Source organism: Platichthys flesus, chromosome 8, assembly GCF_949316205.1.
Source record: "Platichthys flesus chromosome 8, fPlaFle2.1, whole genome shotgun sequence".
Lineage (NCBI taxonomy): Eukaryota > Metazoa > Chordata > Actinopteri > Pleuronectiformes > Pleuronectidae > Platichthys > Platichthys flesus.
Window position 1 is genome coordinate 11,128,262 of NC_084952.1, and position 19,341 is coordinate 11,147,602.

The 19,341-nt window shown below is 41.9% G+C and overlaps 1 protein-coding gene across 2 annotated transcripts; it reads left to right on the forward strand.

The window, feature by feature from the left end:
- Positions 1 to 1,318: 1,318 nt before the first annotated feature.
- Positions 1,319 to 16,213, forward strand: fbxw11a (F-box and WD repeat domain containing 11a). Of its 2 annotated transcripts, none has more exons than XM_062393681.1 (13): positions 1,319 to 1,457; positions 5,805 to 5,873; positions 6,622 to 6,841; positions 6,999 to 7,185; positions 7,481 to 7,571; positions 8,073 to 8,210; positions 9,879 to 9,997; positions 12,046 to 12,295; positions 13,380 to 13,498; positions 13,845 to 13,955; positions 14,053 to 14,131; positions 14,561 to 14,725; positions 14,889 to 16,213. In XM_062393681.1, the coding sequence occupies exons 1-12, from the start codon at positions 1,419 to 1,421 to the stop codon at positions 14,720 to 14,722; spliced, it is 1,584 nt and encodes a 527-aa protein (XP_062249665.1). In that variant the 5' UTR covers positions 1,319 to 1,418; the 3' UTR covers positions 14,723 to 14,725; positions 14,889 to 16,213. The 2 variants fall into 2 exon arrangements, with proteins under 2 accessions (XP_062249665.1, XP_062249666.1); XM_062393682.1 differs by lacking the exon at positions 1,319 to 1,457 and adding an exon at positions 1,716 to 1,917.
- The last annotated feature ends 3,128 nt before the right edge of the window (positions 16,214 to 19,341 follow it).

Here is a 19,341-nt window from a genome sequence, read left to right on the forward strand (position 1 = left end):
ATGAGGACACTTGCTGCTTTCAGGGAATTCGTGAGGATCCACCTCATATCGGAGCTAAATTATTTTTTAATTGCAGGAAGTAATGTAGTACTTTTATAAAGATATTCATTAGTGTCCTGCTTGATATAAGATGTTTTCTCATAAAACAACATATTGAATCCAAATGCCAGTTTTCATCTATGACATATTTTGAGAACTCCTGTAAATTAATGCTTTAATTGGGTACAAAAATTTACTTTTTTTTCACTGCGTTCCTGTGGATATATTTTTTTGATTAATACTTAATCATCTAGAAATTTAGATTTGCCAGTGGCTTGACTCAAAGATGAACTTGCGTTATCAAGCTTTGGGGAATAAAACTTAAAGGGCTGTAAAATAATGAAATACACCAAACGCCCAAACTTTTTTTAAATAATTGTTTCCCATGAAAAGCTAAGGATGTAAATGGAGCACACTTTGAAAAATTCTCAAAGTACTATCTGCACTGGAACAAAACATTCTGCACAATATAGTGCTAAAAGTTTTCTAGTGAATCCATCTGTGACTTGGGATGTGATAAATTCAAACACAGTGAGTTTACTGTCAACCGCGTTTCTCTCATTCACCTGGGATTCATTGAATAGCACCAGCAAAGGTGAACTAAGGTAAAGGATGGCAGGGGTACTGCTGTCTGGATTACTTTGCTGAATCAAGCCTGGAGCGTGACCCTTGCATGAATCCTTGTTGACCGGGAACCTCTGGGATTTATTCTGCAAAGATGCACTGTGAACTCTGTAACCCTGACTTTTGGAATAGGCGCCTGATGTAATGACCGTTGCATTGTATCATCCCTCTAATTCTATTGCATTGATTCAAATCCTGCATGAGCCTGTGTGGATTTGCTCAAGTATGAAGCTGGATGTAAATGTTTTGAAGCTGACACCCATACCTCTTCTCTTGAATTGTGTTTGACCGTATTATCTCAAAGCTACAGACATGCTCATCTCTCAGCTGCTGGAGCTGGATTTAAAATACCGTTTCCTCCCGGTCTCGTATGACATATTGAAAACATCCTGCAGCATCGCATAGCAAAGCTATGCGGATGATTGATTTCGCCTTAGTGTATTCCTCGTCAGGATAGCAACAGCATCTTCATCCATTTGCCCTTTTGTTTGGGGGAGTCACCGGGGAAGCCTTGGTAGCACGGCGAGCCAATCAATAAATGGCTAAGCTGCGACACGACCCTCCTTTTTGGAAAAATCCGTCCAATCGGCGCGGTTCCTCCGGAGTATGGGCGTTCCCATCCCCCACCCACCCTTTGACACTGCCCTACCGGAGCTGTGTGGCTGAGCGAAGTGAATGACGTCTCTGCATTTGCGGGCCGCCGACGCAGGGCTGGGTTTCCATTTTCAGAGCGAGTTTCGGGGGGGATCGTCAACATGGAGCCGGAGATGGATGACAAAACGTTGGAACTGATGGTAAGGATCGTGTCGACGCGGCACCCCAGACCCCCGCGGGCTGCAGTATCGGTTTTTTATTCGGGCGGGGGAAGCGCCGAGGCTCGATTCGACGGCAGGGACGAGCTGAGGCGGCTTTTCGGGAGAGGTGGAGGAGAAAGGAGGGGGGGAACCAGAAATCAGAGGGAGGGCCTAAAATGATAGCTACATTTTGTTAAGAACGCTCCGCTTACGAGCCGGATAGCTGAACAACACCGAGACCATATCATCCGACAGGTGTAAAGTGTTGGGGTCTCGGGGTAATATTGGCAATCAGCGGGGTAACGAGAGCCTCGATGGGCAGCCGTCGGCCGGAGACAGCGGAGGGTTCTCGGTGTAGCGTTCACTGCGGTGACGCTGCGCCACTTTAACTGGGCCCTGTCTGATACTTAGCCATCCGGCTAACGCTGGCTAGAAGGCGACGAAGCACTTAAATTCACGGGTAATGTCACATTATCCCTTTAATGTTCGGAGCCGCCGACACGATGACTGGCATGCGGAGCAGTCGGGTCGTTTCCACAGCTCCACGGAATACAGCTGATATCGTAACAATGCGCTGCCTACGTGTTTATATTTGTCAAGTGCGTAGAAGGAAGTGTTGTGCTTTTTCATTCACACAGGCGAGGTAGCAATTAGCTTCAAAGGTAGCGTGCTAAAATGCTAAGTATCCTTGACGTCCATTTACATATCAAACAGTCCATTGATCAGGGCGATTGTGGCTAATTTGGCGAGCAGGAACCTTAACAACCGTTATAAGACAGTTTCCCTCCACGTGAGGTCAGGTTAGGACAACATGTAGCGTAGGTTTCTTGTGAAATGATTAGCTACCCCGGTAAGCTAGCCAGCTAGGCTAACATTAGCTGACTAACAGCTAACATTAATATTACAGGGGTCGAAGTGGTCGCAAGGAAGACGTTGGTTGGGATGGGGCCACAACATGTGTTTGGGTCATTTTGCTTCCACGCTGTTAGTCTCAGTTTGACAGATTAGATAATATAAACACCACATCTGAAGTAGAGAACATCCTTCAGGTTTCCAAGCAAACAAATCCATGTTTATTGTCAGGCAGACCGACGATAGTGTGAGAGTGTTTTGTAGATGTTATGGACTAAAAGCATCCTGTGTGGCCTGCTTGTTTCTTAAGTTAGTAGTGTGCCTATTCTTTCTCAACAACCCTCTCTACAATCACTATAGATGTCTATATGCCATGAGAGGAACTATGACACAAAATACATCAACGTTACGATTAGATTGGTTTGTTTATATCCTTTTTAGGTCACATGCTGTTGTCTATTTCACATCCCATCTCCGATTTGACATATTTAAATATTAGGCCTTACATAAACGCAGGGTGTGAGGAATTACATCCTCCAGTCCTGAAGAAAAGTGCGAAATTTGTGTATTTAATTTGAATTTTGAGTTTCTTTTCTTCCCAGTGTTATTCACTAACCACCCATGAGAGTGGGGATGGCAGAACAGTGGGTCGGGATTCTGTCAAACCAAAAATGGCAATAATTGACGAATTAATCCCATTGCCCCTCCCTCTCCTCTACCTATCCCCACCCAGTTCACGTCTAATAATGCTTCTGTGTGTGTGTGTTGGTGTGTGTTTGTTTACCAGTCTGTATCTTGTGTGTGAAAGAGTGTGTTCCTGCGCTCACTGTGTCAATGTGTGTGTAGCTCTAATACTGGTTTTTCCCCTCACTATCCCCCACCTCCTTCCTTCTTCTTTTCCCCTCACCTTTTGATAATGTCCCTACTCACCTCCTCTCAATATCAAACCAAATTTATTTACATACACATTATTCCTGTATTCCTTAAACTTCCCTACACTCTTGTTCCTAAACAACTACTCACCACTTCCATCTGTCCATCCATTCATCGATCCATCCATTCACTCGTCTCCTTTGGTTTCCTCCTCTGAACATCCCTCATCAACCCCTGCCCCCCTCCTCTTTTCCTTTACTTCCCATCTCTGGTCTCTTGCTCTTCCCTTTCTCCTCCTCCCTCACCCTGTCCACTTCGTTCTCCTCCTCCTCCTCCCTTCCTCCCTTCCTCTCTCTTTCACACAGTGCTCTGTGCCTCGCTCTCTCTGGCTGGGCTGCTCCTCGGTGGCTGAGAGTTTGTGTGCACTCAGGTGCCTGCAGAGCATCCCCTCCACCCGGGCTCACAACCAGGTTCTGCCTCTCTCCTCTTAATTCTGCTGCTCCTCCTCCTCTCCCTTCCCTTCCTCCCTCGCCATCTCCTCACCCATCACTTTTCCACACCCACTTCTCATGAGTCCTAATACCACCAAGGTGTGTAATGCACCTACTCACCCTTCCCTCATCCTCTCACCTCCTCACCTTCCGTTGTCCTTTCCTCCCTGTTGGAAGCACACTGCTCTCAGGTTCTTCTCTGGTGTGTCCTCAAACTCGCTCTGCTTTAAACTTAATTTTAGCTGTGCAAACTGTAATTGGCTTCTTTATAATCATGTTAAATCACAGTTCTTGCATCTAAATTAGGTCACAGAACGTTTAAAAAGAAAGTCAAACAGCGATTGTGCCCTGTAATGAAAACCGGACTCTTTTATAATCAGTTTAGTTTGAATGGTAAAATACTTCCAAAGTACTTTGGTGTGGGTAGAGGGAGGCTGCTGGGGCTACCAGAGAATAACCCTGCATTGAGGAGTAATGTTTTCTCCTCTTCTACCTGGAGATGTGAGGGCCGCGGTGGGGGGTCTTCCTTCAAGCTCTGAGAGGCTACATGCTTGCTTGCCTGCCTGCCTGGCCAAACATGGTCTGTCTGTTTTATTTCTCCTTTCTTCTCTTCTTCTGCTCTGCATGACCATTAACACCAGCAAACTAGCTTCTTGTCCTGTCTGCTTTAGTCTTGGTACCTGTCCTTTTGTTTGTATGTTTGTGTGAATCTTCTAGTGGCAACTACTAACATGTTCTATGTTGGTTTTGCTCTCCACGTGTAGCAGCACGGAGTTAGATGGATAACTAAAATGAGTAAAGCCTGGCAGTGCACTCTATGATCCAAATTTGATGGGGTTCTCTGTTTCATTAGAAAAGAATATCTAGATAATTTAGCAATAGCAATTTTAAAGAGGCCTCAGGTAGACCACCTATGGCGATTCTTAAGCTTCTGGAGAAACAACAACAGATGAGCTTTTACAATAGAGAGACAGGCCTCTATTCTAGCTTTTTCTCAAGCATAGACATTTTCCGACTCTGACCTTGTACAGATATACAATAGCTTTGACCCTCTCCTTGGCAAAGGCCTTGTGTGTCCCATTCCCCGAATTAGCTTGTGATATACACTGTTAGGAAAAAACATGTGTATGTATGTATGTATATATATATATATATATATATATATTATGTTTTTTTATATATATATATATACCTAGGAGTGAACCTGCAACGGATTATTGTACAGAAGTCCCTTTTTGCCCTCTGATACAGCTTGACTGTATGTTTTCATGTCAGAGAATAAGCAGTATCTAGAGCCGTCCTTTTTTTGTATAGGACAAGATTGTGAATATCTGTTGTACTTTTGAAGGCCTTGTCAGTCAAGTATGTGCTAGTTTGATCAGAATCCTAATTTTCATGTTGACCCTAGACCTAGTCCTTTGTATCTTCAGTCACAGCTGTAAGCTGTAGATAACAAGCACCCGTAAGAGGAAAACAGATCTCCATGTTGATGGTGTATGTATGAAATGATGAATGCAACAATATGATATGGCTGCCTCATTGAATATGACTTCCAAAGAAGTTTGCATGCCATAAAGAACTTGTGATTTCCCTAATAATTCAGATACAGTCCATTCTCCTGATTTAAATTATTAATCAGAACTGGACAAATGGTCGCCCCCTTTCATTCTGTCTCTGTGGATATGTGAACTTAAGGCTCTAGGCATGATAGAAATGACTGGGATCCGGTTGCCTCTCAGTTTTTTTCCTGTAATCCATATATGCTGTAAGACCACTATCTGACTAGAGTTTCATTACAGTCATGCCTGAGCTTCTGCCAGTGACATACCCAAGATGCTGCAGTTTAATTTCCTGTCCAGACTACATAGCCCACATCAGACGAGCAAGCCGATAGATTCCTTTTGTTGCAGCTCAGTTTTTTTCGCTCCATATGTTTGTGTGTATGCACGTGTTTTTGTGCGTGCACGCCTCAGAAGTCATAATAGTTACCCTTCCTTGGCTGTCTCTGTGGCACTCATGTGTCCAGCACTATCTACGCCGCTGCCCTGGTTCTCACAGTGCCTTCAGCCCAGACATAAAAAGACTAAGACACTTACCTGCACCATTTCTTTGTTTTGTCCTTTTTCTACAGAACACATCAGGGATGGAGTCGCAGAACCTTGTGGACGATCTGTCGCCAAAGAAGACCACAGTTATCAAGGTGTGTGTGCGCTTGAGGGTAATATGTGGGTGTGTGAACTGTTTGTGTATCTGAGACCACAGCTTGTTGAGGAGTTGAGACCTGCAGGCTCATTGATAAAGTAACATTTATAGCAATGTTAACTGTGGTGATTTTTGATAAACAATATACAGTGACAGCAGATTTTTTTTTCTGCATGGACAGTTCCCTTCATGAAATTATACAAATAAACACTCAACACTGATGTTGACATTAACATTTATTCTGAACATGTTTTTCCTCTGTTCTCACACACACACACCACTGATGTACTGCATTCAAAATGTATTTTTAACTTAATCCATACTACAACAGCAAGAACTTGATTATGTGCATAAAGTGCTGTATGGCACAGAACAGCAACATTGTTACAGCCCCCAGTTTGATCTGATTTACTCATTTCATACATGAAAAAACATTTTTAAAGTATTTTAGGTGTTATTAACATTGTAGTGGATTTGAATTTAAGTACAATTTTAATGTAATGTAAGATGCTCTTACTTGCATAACATCATCTGACAATTTCTCTAATTACTCACTGAAATAAAGTTTGATATACATCCCAAACAAGTGTCCCCACACTACTGACATTTCTTATTAAGTAATTTAATTAATATACACTATACTATAATAAAGATGATAGTTTTATTATAATTATTTAATATTACATTAATGATAATAAAAACACATCTTTAAATGTCTAATATTTATGTGTTCCTCATCTCTATAGCTTAGTAACGGTCCTGTTGTGGGGTCCCGCAAGCGTCCATCGGAGGGAAACTATGAGAAGGAGAAAGAAAACTGCATCGCACTGTTTGACCAGTGGTCAGAGGCCGACCAGGTGGAGTTTGTCGAGCGACTGATCTCCCGAATGTGCCACTATCAGCATGGCCACATCAACTCCTACCTCAAACCCATGCTGCAGAGGGACTTCATTACTGCGCTGCCAGGTACATATTTGTAAATGCAATATTTACAACACAGTCCGATGGAACACAGTTTAGCACTTAAGCTTTTGTTTTTGTTTAGCCCAAGTAAATAAAAGAAAATCCTAGTTTACCTCATAATAATGGTGAGGCAAAAATTAACTCTGCTCCTTCTCTGTAGCCCAAGGCTTGGATCACATAGCGGAGAACATCCTGTCTTTCCTGGATGCACGCTCGCTGTGCTCGGCAGAGCTGGTGTGTAAGGAGTGGCAGAGGGTCATCTCGGAGGGTATGCTGTGGAAGAAGCTCATTGAACGCATGGTCCGCACCGACCCGCTCTGGAAAGGCCTGTCTGAACGACATCAGTGGTGAGATTTTGCTAACACACATAGTGGTGCCTATCCTACTACCTTATATTATATAAAGATATAAATAGCTGAGGCTGGTATAAATTAAGTGGATGCCCATTGAGATTTTCAATTAAACACTTACTTATTGGTGTATTAGTCTTGTTTTTGAATTGTAAATGAGCCTGACTGAAGGAGAGAATGAGGAGATAAGATTAGATTCTGTTGTCTTGAGTGTCTGTTGTGGGGGGAGAGCAAAAAATTCCAGTAGACACAAAGCAGCTAAAGCACTTATATCCCCCCCCCCCCCCCCCAGGGAGAAATACCTGTTCAAGAACCGCACATCGGAAGTCCCACCCAACTCCTACTATCACTCCTTGTATCCCAAGATCATCCAAGACATAGAGGTGAGACACAACAGCTAAATGGATTCTTTCTTCATTATTATTTTCCTTCCGTGTTTAAAATGCAAACCTTTTCAGTCTGTAGGGACTGTCCAAGCATTTTAAAGAACCTGAATGGATTGCATTGCTTTTCTTTTGTTATTGCTATTTAAAAAAGGAAAAATACCAACATCACTATAATATGTTATTTTATATTGTATTAACCAGATGGAAACTAGTAAATCATATTACACTATTAAGAGGGGCAAGTTTATTTACATTTATGAAGTTCTTTTCTTTTTTGGCCAGAATGGTCTACAAACGCGTAGATCATTTTATTAACACTTTAATAATACAGTTAATTGTCTTTAAACCAGAAAAATATTATGAGCACTTTCCGGCTTTCTAGATCTTACATATTTCTGTCAGTTCTAACCACATTACATTGTACAATATGCAGTGCTACAAGTCTTTGGATGCCTCCTGGTGTTAATCTTTTTCGCTGTTTCTTTCTCGTCCCTCCAGACTATTGAGGCTAATTGGCGGTGTGGCAGACACAACTTGCAGAGGATTCAGTGTCGCTCAGAAAACAGTAAAGGGGTTTACTGTCTCCAGTACGATGATGACAAGATCATCAGTGGCCTTAGGGACAATTCCATCAAGGTATGTGTATTTGAATGGGAAAAATGTCTCAGAAAATCTGAGGTCTAATCGCGATGGCTTGGCCCCCTTTATTTTTATTGTTGCTACTGCAACCCACGATCACCCTCACTAACGTTTCAAATGCAAAACGACCTCAGAGCTGGGTAGAATACTGGCAGATCATTTCACTGTCAATCTCATAGATTATTTATTTTATTATGAAAGGTAAAATTTCCCCTTTTTTCTAATTTTTCTCATTGACAGCTGCGGAAACAAAAACTAATTTCCAAGAATTACAGCTGATGACCCCTGTTCTGTACGACAGCAAAACAGCAGGATGAGAAAGTCGTGTTGAGTTAGTGCAACTATTTTACCAAATACAAATGTACTGCCCCACCACTAAGTCCTCATGTTAACATGGACAGCTTATATAGTTACAATACTAAGACAATAGCCTAAATAAGACACTCGTGTAAATTGCGCTTTCTGATTACCTTTAACGTCCTTTTGGAGTTTTAAAACATTTGCGTCATGGACATGAAGCAGTTACCAACTCCTTGACAAAGCATGCACTGGCTTCCAGTGTTAACAAGATGGAAAAAATAACAAGGAGTTGAAGCTTATACAAAATCGGAAAGAAAAAACACAATAGGATAAACATTACTATCGTGAAGTTAACTATTTCGGGTTGTGGTTTAGAAATTGTGGTCGAATGTATGGAGGCATGGATGTTGATGGGAGTCATAATCAGACTGTGAGCTGTAACATGTAAACAGCAATATGAATGGTTTATTCTTTTAGCAACTCATCCTAACAACATAACTGGAGAATGTCTGATACATCATAAGCTTCAAAAGTTGGAATATCCCGTTCGATGTAAATCTAGTCAGTGTGATTGATTTATTTAATCAACATAAGAGCCAGAGTTACATTTCAATTTGTTCCAAAAAAAAAATAAGGTCCAGTTTCGCAACTTTTTTTGGTTTGTTGCTACTGAGGCGGTGAAATTTTATTGTAGACATTTGCCCTACTTACCCAAAATGACTTAAAGGAGTAATTAAAATGGATTCCATTTATGTAAGCACCAGTGGTGGAGGGAGCCAAAAGTGTAAGCTGTGAGAAACAATGTATGCTGCGTGTGTGGTTGTTTTCATCCAACCCATCTATGTGCATTTATGAATTGAATTTTTTCTTCTGGCTAAGAAGGGGCTCAACGTCTCATTGTCTACGTTGCTGAGCTAAACCAGCCGACACGGAGACATAACAGTAGTGAATTATAGGTTTAAAGGGCTCAGCTCCAGACCCGTTGTGTGTTCCATTTATCTGTCAGGCCTGGGAGAGCGAAGAAGATGATGAAGAAGAGGATGGGGGTATAGAGGGGAGGAGAGGGAGCAGATTTGTCTTATTGTTCTGGAGAAAGCTGATGCACACCCAGGGAAGAGCTAAATTGCTCTTTTGCTCACACATGCACAACCCAGCACAGCAGTGGGAAATGGGGCATGAACAGTACACACTGTAAGAATAGGCCATTCTTGGCATGACCCAGATCTGCAACCTTTTTCCCAAAACCTCTTCTTTTTCTCTTCTTTTATTTTCTCTGTGTGCCCACTCTTTCAATGTCGCCCTCTGCTTCACCCTCCTTCCTCCTCTTCATCCTCATTCTCATGCTGCTATGTTTTCTCCTCACAGATCTGGGATAAGCAGTCACTGGAGTGTCTGAAGATACTGACCGGTCACACAGGCTCAGTGTTGTGTCTGCAGTATGATGAGAGGGTCATCGTCACTGGGTCGTCTGACTCGACTGTCAGGTACGGCACATGTCTCACAAAATGAAAACATGGTTTAATATAAAGAAGGAGCCAAAGCTGTGTCAGCAGAAATAAAAGTGATTCCAGTTGCTGAAGAGGAAGTTGTTACTCACCGCTTATTAGGCTTAACAACTCAATAGGACTTACTCTGTCATATTAACTGACCTGTTATTAGACTTAATGAGACGTAAAACGCATGGGGATTTATATATACTTACTTTCTTATCCTCACACTAAAGCTAGCGATTGTATATTATTCAGTTTATAAGTCAAAAATCATGCAGCCTATTGATATTTCTGAGGGTTGCGAAATCACCCAGCATGTATTAGTACAGACACGTACAAGAGACATTTGATTCCACCACCAAAGTACAAAAACAGATATGTAAACATTTTCTTTAGCTCAGGCTTTGTTACAGTAGAAAGGTGTTTCTGCAATGCAGGCTTTGTAATTGAAGGTTAAGTCAGGTCAGACACGGAAAAATATACTCAAGGAAAAATTATATTAAATCCTACTTTTCCCTTTTAAAAGGGAGACATTAATGAGGATTTGACAATTCTTTTATGAACAAATACACTTCTCTTGAAAACATTAGGGACACTGATGTGTTTTCAACAACTTACCAATAATATTCTCCATCTCTCTTGAGATGTGAAAATCAATAGTCATTTGATATGTTGTTAAATCAAAGTACAGAGATAGAAATATTAAATTTTTACAGTGTACGATCACACAACAGGTAAGAGCTGTTTTTAGTGAAATCACTCATCCTGAAGGTTCTCTTTTTTTATTTTTTAGCACATCATGCTTGTTCAGGCATTCAGAATTAAGTCCCTCTGAAGAATATAGTAATGAGTTCATTCACACAACAAAGTGTAATGACATTATTTGTATGAACAGAGAAATGGCAGCTGTGTGTTATCGTATCTTTAACTTTATAAACCATATGTCATGCAACATGCAGGACTCCCACAAAACCTATCCAGTTCAGGGGATATAAACATTAATTATTTAAAAAAACATAACATGAAAAACTAATTCTAATATCAGTTTATTTATTTTCATAATGTACAACATAGCTTTTGTTACCACATTTCATAAAATTAGTTTCAGGCTCCAAAGATGGTTCTGCACATTTCTATAATTGCTTCACACTTTCTGTCTCTAGTCTGTTTTTCACAGTCATGACCGAAATTCCTTCTGCTTGTTTTGAATCCCCCAGTTTACAGTCGGGTTCCCACCCAATCTACAGCTGCTCCTCACAGTCTGACAATAAAAACACTATATACAGATGCAATATAAAACACTGAGGTTTATTATTTCATAGTGGGTTAGATTTACTTTCATTAGCAGAGATAGCGGGATACGTTTTATTGCAGATTTTTAAAGACCTGGCTGGTGTGTTTATGTCGACACTTGCTTGGCTACTGCACACAGAAGCTCAACATTAATTCTCGTATTACTTCACACTTCAGCCGTACTTGCTGGGCAATATCCAGGGAAAATGTGACTTCACTTCCTTAGCAACAGCTTGACAGGCACTTTGTTTTTACATTTGGTTGTAAGCTTTTCCAGTGTTTTCTGCATTCCCTGTTCAGTTACATGTTCTTCACAGCCACCCGTGTGTGTGTGTGTGTGCCTGCATGCACGTACGTGAACTCTCCATTGTAAAACTAATAAACATAATTCTCTCTCATGTCTCCATTGTTTTCCTTTCCTTCACTCCCACTGCATGTCTTTTCCACTCTCCCTTCTTTTATTTCGTTTCGACAACTCTTCCTGCTGCCCTCATCTTTCTTTCCTACACCCCCTCTCCCCCTTGTCATTTTCCACTCCCCCCCCCCTTTGTCATTCCTTCTCTCTTTGTCTCTCACTCATCCCCTTTCACTCAACATCCCCATTTTTCTTTCCTGCCCTAATTTCACCTTCTCTTCTCCTCCCTCTGCTACCTTTGCCCTCATCAATTGGCCACCCTGCCATCTCTCCATATGTCTGTTTTCATTTCCTCCTGTTTCCCTCTGCGCCTCTCCTTCTGTCTCCTCCGCAGGGTGTGGGAGGTAATGACGGGTGAGGTACTTAACACACTGATCCACCACAACGAGGCAGTTCTTCACCTCCGCTTCGCCAACGGTCTGATGGTCACCTGCTCCAAGGACCGTTCAATTGCAGTTTGGGACATGGCCTCACCCACTGACATCAGCCTGCGCCGGGTCCTGGTGGGACACCGAGCAGCTGTCAACGTGGTCGACTTCGATGACAAATACATTGTGTCCGCCTCAGGGGACCGCACCATCAAGGTAACAAGAGAACTTGACTTCTAAAGATATGTTTGTGATAGTTGCTGGAGGGTAGGGTTTTGTAAAATATTGTTTAACTGGTGAAGTTTGGAGCTCTGACAGTTAAACAGATGACACAATTTCTTTATCAGTTTTCTCCATATTTTTACAGTCTTATTTGAATTAAACCCAGAGGCACTGATTAACAGGGGGATGGATTTTTATTTTTTATTTTGTTGTAACGGTGACATTTTCATGGCATCACAGTATACGATATTTTATTATATTATCATTAGTTTCAAATTTAGGAAGTATTTACATCCCTTAAGTAAATAAAAGTAGTAATAGCACTCTGTAAAAGTTATGTGATAATAATTATGGATTCATCTGCTGATTATTTTCTTCATCAATCAATATATTGTTTGATTTGTGAAAAATTCTGAAAATAGTTCTTCAAAAGTTCGTTCACTGCATAAAAGTGTACACAGACTGATTCTGTCTGACTTCAACACGCACGCATGCATATCATCCCCGAGGTGGGAAAGTTGTGTGTTTCTTAATTTCAGTGTGTGATCAATCAGAATGGGGGAACTTATTCTGATATTCCTCACATGTTATGATCATTATTTGAACATTTACATGTTTTTTTAAGTATGAATCAAAGTTATAAACCAGACACATACTTCTGCACTGAGCAATGTTGTTCTAACTGATTGAGAAACATGCCTGATGTGTTCCCCCTTTCGAAAAAAAGCACATTCAGGTTTTGGGAAATCCAAAGTATTCCAACTCTGCTGATTTTAGTTTCTTTTCTGGGGTAGGAAGAAAGGTGATATCTCTCTGCCATTGTCTCTGCTCCGTGTTTGTCTGTGTGTGTGGTACAAAGGAAATGCTCAGACACACGTGTCATTCTCTATTCAGTTGCATTTTTGTCCGCCTAGTCTGTGTTAGAAGGCAAATGGACACAGTAGGCTACCATCAGTTTCATCGATGGTGTTCCATGAAACCAGAGCACTGCTACAAACGATTGTGATGTGACGGTTATGGACTAAGACGTTGAAATGAAACCAACACTTACCTATCTGTGTTGCCCCCCCCCCTGCAGGTATGGAGCACCAGCACCTGTGAGTTTGTGCGCACTCTAAATGGTCACAAGCGGGGTATTGCCTGTCTACAGTACAGAGATCGTCTGGTGGTCAGTGGCTCATCTGACAACACAATCCGGTAAGCATGTGAGACCTGAGCATAAACCAACACATTTCAGCCACCAGGTTGTTTTTACAGGAGCCTCTATTGTTAACGGTCTACTAAAGATTTCTATGATTAATGTTTTGAAATATAATTATTAATGCAAAGAAATAACAAATCATTTTGTCCAATGATTCGCAATTTATTTACTGTTTAAACATCGTGGATCTCTTAACCAGACATCGATGAGGTCTCTTGGTCAGAAAGCATTATATTATACAATGTAGCTGGAAAAATGTTCGGACAATACTCGAGTGGTGATGTAAACATTGTAGAGTCTGTTTATATCTGTTTGTAAACTTCGGCTTTTCTCTCTGTGCAGGTTATGGGACATAGAATGTGGGGCATGTTTGCGAGTCCTGGAAGGTCATGAGGAATTGGTGCGCTGCATTCGCTTTGACAACAAGAGGATCGTCAGCGGCGCCTACGATGGGTGAGTGTTGTAAACAAATGTAAACACATGGGGTTTTTTTTGCACAAAGACTGAATTTTGTCCTTAACGTCTTGTCGTGTCATGTTTCACTTTGCAGTAAGATCAAGGTGTGGGACCTGCAGGCAGCGCTTGACCCACGAGCCCCCGCCAGCACATTATGTCTGCGCACTCTAGTGGTGAGTACCGGTGATTTACTGTGTTGACACACGGTTAACAGGTGGCGCAAATGCACAAGAGTCTTTAGCCACTTTTTTATATGAATTTAGATGTTTGGTTAAAAAAAAAGGTCAGCTGTAAACAATTTAAAAAGTTTGAACTAGTCACTACTGAAATGTTAAAGCCTTTTTTCGAGTTTTTATATAATTCTCTCTCATACAAGCTTAAACTCCTTTCATATGAAAACATGAGTGAGATCCAGTATATCCCAAACTTTGAGTATCATGTGGTTGTTGTCTTGTATGGGGAAATGGATCCTGTAAAAACACAACTGAGTTCATAAGCTAATGAACAATCGCACAACACTAGTCCATCAACCTGTACTTTCAGCTTCAATGGTGACATCCCAAACGTCATAAGATCCTAATAATGTGTTTGTGTGTCTGCAGGAGCACTCTGGCCGCGTGTTCCGTCTCCAGTTCGATGAGTTCCAGATCATCAGCAGTTCTCATGACGACACCATTCTGATCTGGGACTTCCTGAACGTCTCAACCAACGGGCAGTCAGAGGGACGGTCTCCCTCCCGCACCTACACTTACATTTCTAGATAGCAGGTACAAAAACACTCTCACACACGGCTGGAAAGAGCTTCCTGTAAACATGTAATGTCCTGCATTACCGATGAGGTTGACAGAATTACTTCCTGTACTGTGCATAATGTATTTATGAACTCTGAGTGGACCTGTGTGTGACTGGGAAACTGCTTCTCTGCCTCAGGTGGCGCCGTCCACTGCACCCTTCCTTGGAGGAGCCCAGGGCTGATGGGCTGATGGATGCATCCATCATGGAAAAGGAGTCCATCTCCTCTCTTTCCTCTTCGTCATCTCTCTGTCCACTTCCCCACCCTGCACCCCGCCACCTCACCCCTCCTCAGCCCGTTCTGACAGACTCTAAAGCTTGTGCCCATGGCCTGCCCAGTACGGTGACATGTACACACAGACACGCACATATACACACAGGTCAACACTGATGAGGACGCCCTACTACGCAACCAATGCAACTCTCCCAAGAACACCTTCAACTCTTAATTTATGTTTTGTAAAGTACACTAATGACAGTATTACCATAGATCTTATATAAGTCCCAAGCTCCCTTTCGTCCCTTTGATAGAAACTTCAAGCAGCTTCTGCTCCTCGGTTTCAACCCCCTGCCAAAACAGGTTCCCACAGATATGGAATCGCTTATAGATATATATTTATATATACATATATATTACACACATACACACACAAACACACACAGTGGCGCAGTTGGACAGAGGATGACAGGAGCTGTGATGCGGGAGACAGAGACTCTTTACTCAGCTCTAGAAAAAGGAGGGGAGGATGGGAGACGGAGAGAGTGAACGAGGGAGAATGTTTGGGGAATGACCTCCCTGCTCCCTCTCACTCCCTCTTACTCTGCCCTGTCTCTCTCGACACCCCCCCGAGCCCCACCTCCCCTTCGCTCCCCCCTTCGCTCTAACCCCCAGAGATGCACACTTGCTTGGAACACGGGGGGGCACGCACACTCGAGTTTTCGAGTGTGTTTGTTGTATGTGGACTTATGTGAAATGGCCGAACAGAGCAGAAGCGTCAAACAAACAGACATGCATGTGAGGTTGCCATGGATACAGCATCCCGGCGCACCTCTGCTTTTTTTTCTCTAACTCTTACTTTCTTACTGTTTTTTTATTACTGTTATTTTCTAATTTTATTTGAGTATTTTGGTTCTTAGTACCAACATCATACTAAGCGTAGTCCTCTTTCTCTTTCCCTCTCTTTCTCTCTCTCTCTTCCTGTCTTTTTCCTCCTTTCTTTCTTCTAACGTCCTCCCTTGGTCATCTGTCCCTCTCACTCCATCTCTCTCTCCCTACCATCATCTACGTGCTTGCTTTGGTTATGAGAGAAGCTGGAACTCAAGAGCTCAAATTTAGCTGTAAACGGAGTTGTCTTGTCAAAAATTGTGTTGTATATTAAAAATGATTTTTTAAAGAAGAAAATGACCTTATTGTGAATAAAGTACTTGACAGTGGTGGAGTGTTGAGCCAACTGTAACATGAATGAGTGTCTAATTGTCTGTGTGTGCGCAAGTTTGTGTGTGTGTGTGTGTGGGCGTGCATGTGTCTGTGTCCTATGCTGCCTCTGTATCTGACATGTTCCCAGACTGTTCCTCCACCTCTTCAAACTGCAGGGAACAAACCGCTCAGTTTTTTCTGGATTGCTGACAAGAATACTTGAAAATGAAAACAAGATAATTGATTGTCAAAAGAGGTTTTTAACTCCTGATCGTGTGACTGGATTTTACAGGAACATCTTGTATCTTTGAGTGTTTTCCTCCAGCAGCAACGCGACTCAGCAGACATCATTTGGTGACGAAGACGATGGAGGAAGGTGCAACTGAAAGCTCAGGGAAAGGGTGGGTAGTGAAGCTTTTAGTGTTTTTATGTTTTTATTTTCATAAAATGCTGATTTTGAATGTTTACCAGCCAGTGTTTACATGTGCACTGGTATCTGGATGGAACATGAGAAACGTGGTTGTTCACATCCTAGATTGTGAAAGCATGTGTGTACAGTTATTCATATCGCACCAACGAAACCTGGGTGAGGTGCTTTCTGGCCTTAGAGTTGTGTGTATTGGAGAACTCCACGCAGCGGTTTTCAGACATCGGGACGAGACCTTGAGGTTAAACATCAATTATTCAAATAGAAGTTGATAGAGCGCTCAGGCCTAACGGGCCCATTACAATTATATCAAGCTGCACAATCACAGATATCAATTCCCTTTTTTCACTAAGATCCATTAATTACTCTGGGAAAACGGAATATCTTGAAAAAAAGCTCTCCCGATGTTAGAGAAATTAGTTGGATCCGCCCCCTTGATCTGGATCCACACCAAATGTAATGTTTATCCCTGACCCATACAAACTCATCCTCCCAAGTGTCGTGGAAATCCAATTAGCTGTTTGTGTAATCATGCAAACAAACCAGCGAAATGCACAGACCTGTGGCAAAATGGAAACCCTCTTCTCTAGGTGAAGACTGGATGTAAGTCTGTTCTGTGAGTTCTGGTTGTTATGGATCACAACATGAACTTTAGGTGGGTATATGTTTGTCTTCCTGTGAGGAAGAGACGATCTGCATTACACAATAAGTTTCATAATGTGAGAACATGTTTGATACAATTTTTAAAAAAAGTCTGTTTTTGGAAAGATGTGAGAAAGTTAATTGAATTGATACAAACCAGCACTTATTGACATTTCCCACATTTTGAATCCTCATCAGGTACAATGAATTTAGACTGTCAACATCAAATGTTAATAAAAGTGTTCAACTGCAGAATATTTTGCTTCTGTGAAAATCAAAAGTTGTCAAGTAAATATTTCTAAAGACCAGTTTTCATCAATTAAAATATACTATTCTCTTTTAATCACATTTTATATGTATTAAAAAAAAGTGCTTATAGTGACATTAGGCACCTGTCGAAAAAGACTTTCCAGTGTAAATTTCACAATTGTTTCCCTTCACATTTTAGACTTTCCTAAAGCTTGGTACATGTATTTAGTTTGGCCACTAGGTGGGAGTATAAACTCAGCTATCTCCTCCAGTCTAATCTGTTTATGAGACTTGGGCTCTCAGTGTTTGGACTCTAAACAACCTGTTACAGTACAACACACACTCAGTCTCGTAAACACAGTAATCGTGAAGGACCAATGTGTGTTTAAAATCCTAGGTGTGATGCATTTACAGCGTTAACTTTGCAGTCCGTCCGCCCGGTTCTTGTACAGTGTGTATTCTCTCTTTTCGGAGGAGGAGGAGGGGAGTAGGCCGGCTGACGGGCTGGTTTTCAACATTTCTGGGTTTAGTTCAGTATAGTAGAATGTTTTAAATTCTGGGAATAAGTTATGTGGGATGGATTTGTGCTCGGTGGAGCACCATTAGTATATGATGTGTGTATGTGTTGGATATGGGTGTGTGTGCTTCCTCTGGGTCTGTGGGATTTTGGCCCATAATTCCTGCAGCTCTCAGGTCACAGCTCCGTTCTCACGCACATATTTGGCATTCCTTCCCCGACATGATTACCATACACCTTCCACTCTGGGTTTGGCTATGCGGGATATTTCCATCATTCCGGGGTGGAACTGGAGCAACGTTCCAGAAATGAGCAACTCACCCCCACCACCTCCCCGAACCCCCCAAAAAACAGTCTTCTTTATCCCACATCCACACCTCGATTCCCTCCCACCCCACTGTCCTCTTTAAACACAATACAACCCCCCCTTCCGGCCCAGATTCCTGCTGCCTTGCAATGGGAATCCTCCGGTACAACCCTCTTCTCCCCCTGAGTCAGCTGTTTGTGTCTGCCGGCATGATTGGGTCATTTGGCAGCGACATCTCTTCAGTGACCTCCTGCTAGGAGAGGGAAGGAAGGGGAGGGATGGAGGGGGGATAAGAGCAGGACAGATGAGACGAGAAGCAGCCATGAAACTCTATCTAACTACTGCACGTTTCCCTTCCTCTTTCTCGGTCTGACCCTTTGTGCTGCATATTTCTTGGCCTAAACCTCGGTAGATGTGGAGCTGACTGTTGATTTTTGCACAACAGTCGGGGCTCGTCAGTTTTTCTAGGCAATTTCACGGGGTTCCTGAGCGAGGCCGGTCCACCTCCGACTTGTGTTTGTCATGTAATTTAATACACCAGAGTCGAACTTCAGTGACTACCTCATGCCAAACCAGCAAGAAATATGGAAACTTGAGAATCCATTCTTCTGTGGCCTTTTGGAGTCTGCACCTTGTCTCTATTACATATCTGCCAGTCTGAGAACTTTTCCCAGACGATGAATTGTTGTGGGAAATGCAGAATTTAATAGTTTCAGACTCAACTCATACGTCTTAGGAAAAACTGAGTTCTTGTCCCGAGGTACTTGCCTGGAGAAGATTTTCAAATCTCTGATATGTTAGAAGCCACCTCTGGCTGCAATCAAATAATTTTCATATATATATATATTTTTAAATAATCAGTATCTATCTTTAAAAATGCCGATAAAAAGACATATCCATTAGGATTGGACAATAGGGATCAAATATATCACAGGAGGTGTTTCATATAAAATTATTGAATTATTGAGTGAAACAGTAGATTGTCTGTTGTGGACAATGAAGTATGAATTTGCTGCAAAAAAATCCTGAACA